The sequence below is a fragment of the Sparus aurata genome, chromosome 12 (assembly GCF_900880675.1).
Source record: "Sparus aurata chromosome 12, fSpaAur1.1, whole genome shotgun sequence".
NCBI lineage: Eukaryota > Metazoa > Chordata > Actinopteri > Spariformes > Sparidae > Sparus > Sparus aurata.
This window is the reverse complement of record NC_044198.1, coordinates 29,041,080-29,044,230: the sequence shown is the minus strand read 5'-3', so window position 1 is coordinate 29,044,230 and position 3,151 is coordinate 29,041,080. Positions and strand designations below refer to the sequence as shown.

The window sequence follows — 3,151 nt, the reverse complement described above, 5'->3', positions numbered from 1 at the left end:
AAGAAATGTGGGACTCTTTCCTAAACTGCTACTTTGAACTAACAGCTAACTTTTTGGTTACATACATGGAAGTTACTGTAAAATCTACAAGTATTTAACATAAAACTGTTTATATAAAAGCAGGACACGAGGAGCGATAATAAGTGGGACACATGAGAGCGATTAACTCGACTTTTTAATCATCATGTTAACAAATATGGACAAATCAGCATGAAGATAGACACATAAACATATTTTGACATCTTCTCAAGGGGAAATTGTTCACATTCAGCATCAGCTCATCATTTCTCCTGTGTATATTGATCCTCTGAGGATTCTTCAAGTAGCTCATTTAAATTAAAGTTCTGCAATTATGCATGAAACACTAGAACTGAACCACCTCCAACATATTTTGCAAATACAAGGCTACTCATGAACGTGTCATCTAATGTCTCGTCAAAACAGACTGATCAGACAAACTTTCTCAAGGCAAAGTTATGGTTTCTCACCTGTGTGAGTTCTCATGTGAGCTGTTAAGGCACTGGTTTGCTTAAAAGTTCTCCCACATGTTTTGCAAGTAAACCTCTCACCTGATCAGACACATTTTCTCCATGTCTTGCAAGGTTACCTGTTTCTCACCTGTGTGGATTCTCATGTGCCTAATCAGATTAGATGAATTACGCATTTTTTTCCCACATGTTTTACATGAATATGGCTTCTGACCTGTATGGATTCTCATGTGATATTCTAGAGCACAGTGTTGCTTGAAAGTCTTCCCACATGTTTTACATGAATATGGCGTCTCACCTGTGTGGATTCTCATGTGAACGGTTAAGTTTCCACGAATCCTGAAATCTTTCCCACAGGTATTGCAAGAAAAGGGCTTCACACCTGTGTGAGTACTCATGTGAGTTTCTAAGTGTCTACGTGCAGTGAAAGACTTCCCACATGTTTTGCAAGTAAATTTCTTATCACCTGTGTGGGTTCTCATGTGACAAGTTAAAGAAGCACGAATCCTGAAAGCCTTCCCACAAATATCGCAGGTAAAAGGCTTCTCACCTGTGTGAGTTCTCATGTGACCTGTTAAGGTACTCAGATGTGTGAAAGCCTTCCCACAAATTTCACAGGTAAAAGGCTTCTCACCTGTGTGAGTTCTCATGTGGACTGTTACGTTCGTACGCTGTCTGAAAGCTTTTCCACATGTGTTGCAAGTAAACGGTTTCTCACCCGTGTGGATTCTAATGTGATTATTCAATTCACCATGAGTCCTGAAAGTCTTCCCACAGGTTTGGCAAGAATACTTTTTCCCATCTGTGTGGATTCTTAGGTGTGAAATCAGTTGGCACTTATACTTATAAGTCTTTCCACATGTGTCACAGTTGTAAGTCTTGTCACCTGGGTGAGTGTTATGTTGAATGTCTGATGAGACAGAATTTTTTGCACTGTGACTTTTGCTTCCGTGATGTCTATTCAGGTCTGGGCTCTCAGCTACATGAGAGTTGTTAGAGAGGAGCTGGTGGTCACTTGTTGGTTCTGCTTCACTGTGGTCACTTTCCTCATAAGCTGGAGTCAACATGACGGTATCCGTCTCCACCTTCAGTACAAGCTGCTCTCCCTCCCGACTGGTGCAGAGTTCCTCCTGTTCCTCTTTAATCTCTGGAGGCTCTGGGTCCTCTTGGTCCAGACTGGAGTTCCTCTCCTGGTTACAGAGCTGCTGGTCAGCCAGAACCTCCTCCTCCTTACAGACATGTTGCTGTGGGAGCTCTGGAGGGACACACAACAAAAGACAGACAATATTTAATCAACCAATCAACCTTTATTTATCCTCCAGAGATCATTGAGAGGCAACCCTCATTTACAAGGGCATCGAGGCCCACAGAACAAAGGCCGAATAACAACAAGTAGAAATACTCAGAAAGTTTCAATAGCTTCCAGGTCATCTGACCCACTGACTCCAAACCGATGCTGAATTGTATTAATACACTGGGTGATTAAGAAAGGTGTTACTTGTTTTCTTTACTCCATCCCGTCTTTAAATTTGGCTTTTAAAATCCTCTGTGAGAAATGTTTTTAACAAGTTCAGAAATGTTAGACCGATCAGAGTATGTTTTCCTCTAGGTCTTGCAAAGGAATAGCTTCTCACCTGTGTGGATTCTCTTGTGATCTTTCAAGTTCTTCAAGGATCGGAAAGTTTTCCCACATTTTTTGCAAGAATGCAGCTTCCCACCTGTGTGAGTTCTCATGTGTTGATTCAAATCACCATGAGACTTGAAATTTTTTCCACATGTTTGGCAAGAATATGGCCTCTCATCTGTGTGGACTCTCATGTGAGCTGTTAAGTTACTGTTTAGTGTGAAGGCTTTCCCACAAATTTCGCAGGTAAAAGGCTTCTCACCTGTGTGGCTTCTTAGGTGTGAATTCAATTGGGACTTAAACTTAAAAGTCTTTCCACACGTGTCACATTTGAAAGACTTTTCACCTGGGTGAGTGTTATGTTGAATGTCTGATGAGTTTTTTGCATAATCACTGTGACTTTTGCTTCCGTGTTGTCTATTCTGTTGCTTCTGCTCTCCATCTCCAGCTGATCCTGAGTCTTCAGGTTCTCCTCCTTTCTGGTCTGGGCTCTCAGCTACATGAGAGTTGTTAGAGAGGAGCTGGTGGTCACTTGTTGGTTCTGCTTCACTGTGGTCACTTTCCTCATAAGCTGGAGTCAACATGACGGTATCCGTCTCCACCTTCAGTACAAGCAGCTCTCCCTCCCGACTGGTGCAGAGTTCCTCCTGTTCCTCTTTAATCTCTGGAGGCTCTGGGTCCTCTTGGTCCAGACTGGAGTTCCTCTCCTGGTTACAGAGCTGCTGGTCAGCCAGAACCTCCTCCTCCTTACAGACATGTTGCTGTGGGAGCTCTGGAGGGACACACAACAAAAGACAGACAATATTTAATCAACCAATCAACCTTTATTTATCCTCCAGAGATCATTGAGAGGCAACCCTCATTTACAAGGGCACCGAGGCCCACAGAACAAAGGCCGAATAACAACAAGTAGAAATACTCAGAAAGTTTCAATAGCTTCCATCTCATCTGACCCACTGACTCCAAACCGATGCTGGATTGTATTAATACACTGGGTGATTAAGAAAGGTGTTACTTGTTTTCTTTACTCCATGTTTTG

General features: G+C 42.4%; 1 protein-coding gene across 1 annotated transcript; it reads right to left on the bottom strand.

Annotated features, from left to right (window-relative positions):
- Window positions 1-340: 340 nt before the first annotated feature.
- On the bottom strand, window positions 341-1,583 carry LOC115592699 (gastrula zinc finger protein XlCGF8.2DB-like). Its single transcript, XM_030435752.1, has one exon. The coding sequence runs from the start codon at window positions 1,553-1,555 to the stop codon at window positions 566-568; it is 990 nt and encodes a 329-aa protein (XP_030291612.1). The 5' UTR covers window positions 1,556-1,583; the 3' UTR covers window positions 341-565.
- Between the last annotated feature and the right edge of the window lie 1,568 nt (window positions 1,584-3,151).

What these genes read in the sequence shown, in the direction of transcription:
- LOC115592699 (XM_030435752.1), bottom strand. Translation starts at nt 1,555, where the DNA reads ATGTTGACTCCAGCTTATGAGGAAAGTGACCACAGTGAAGCAGAACCA.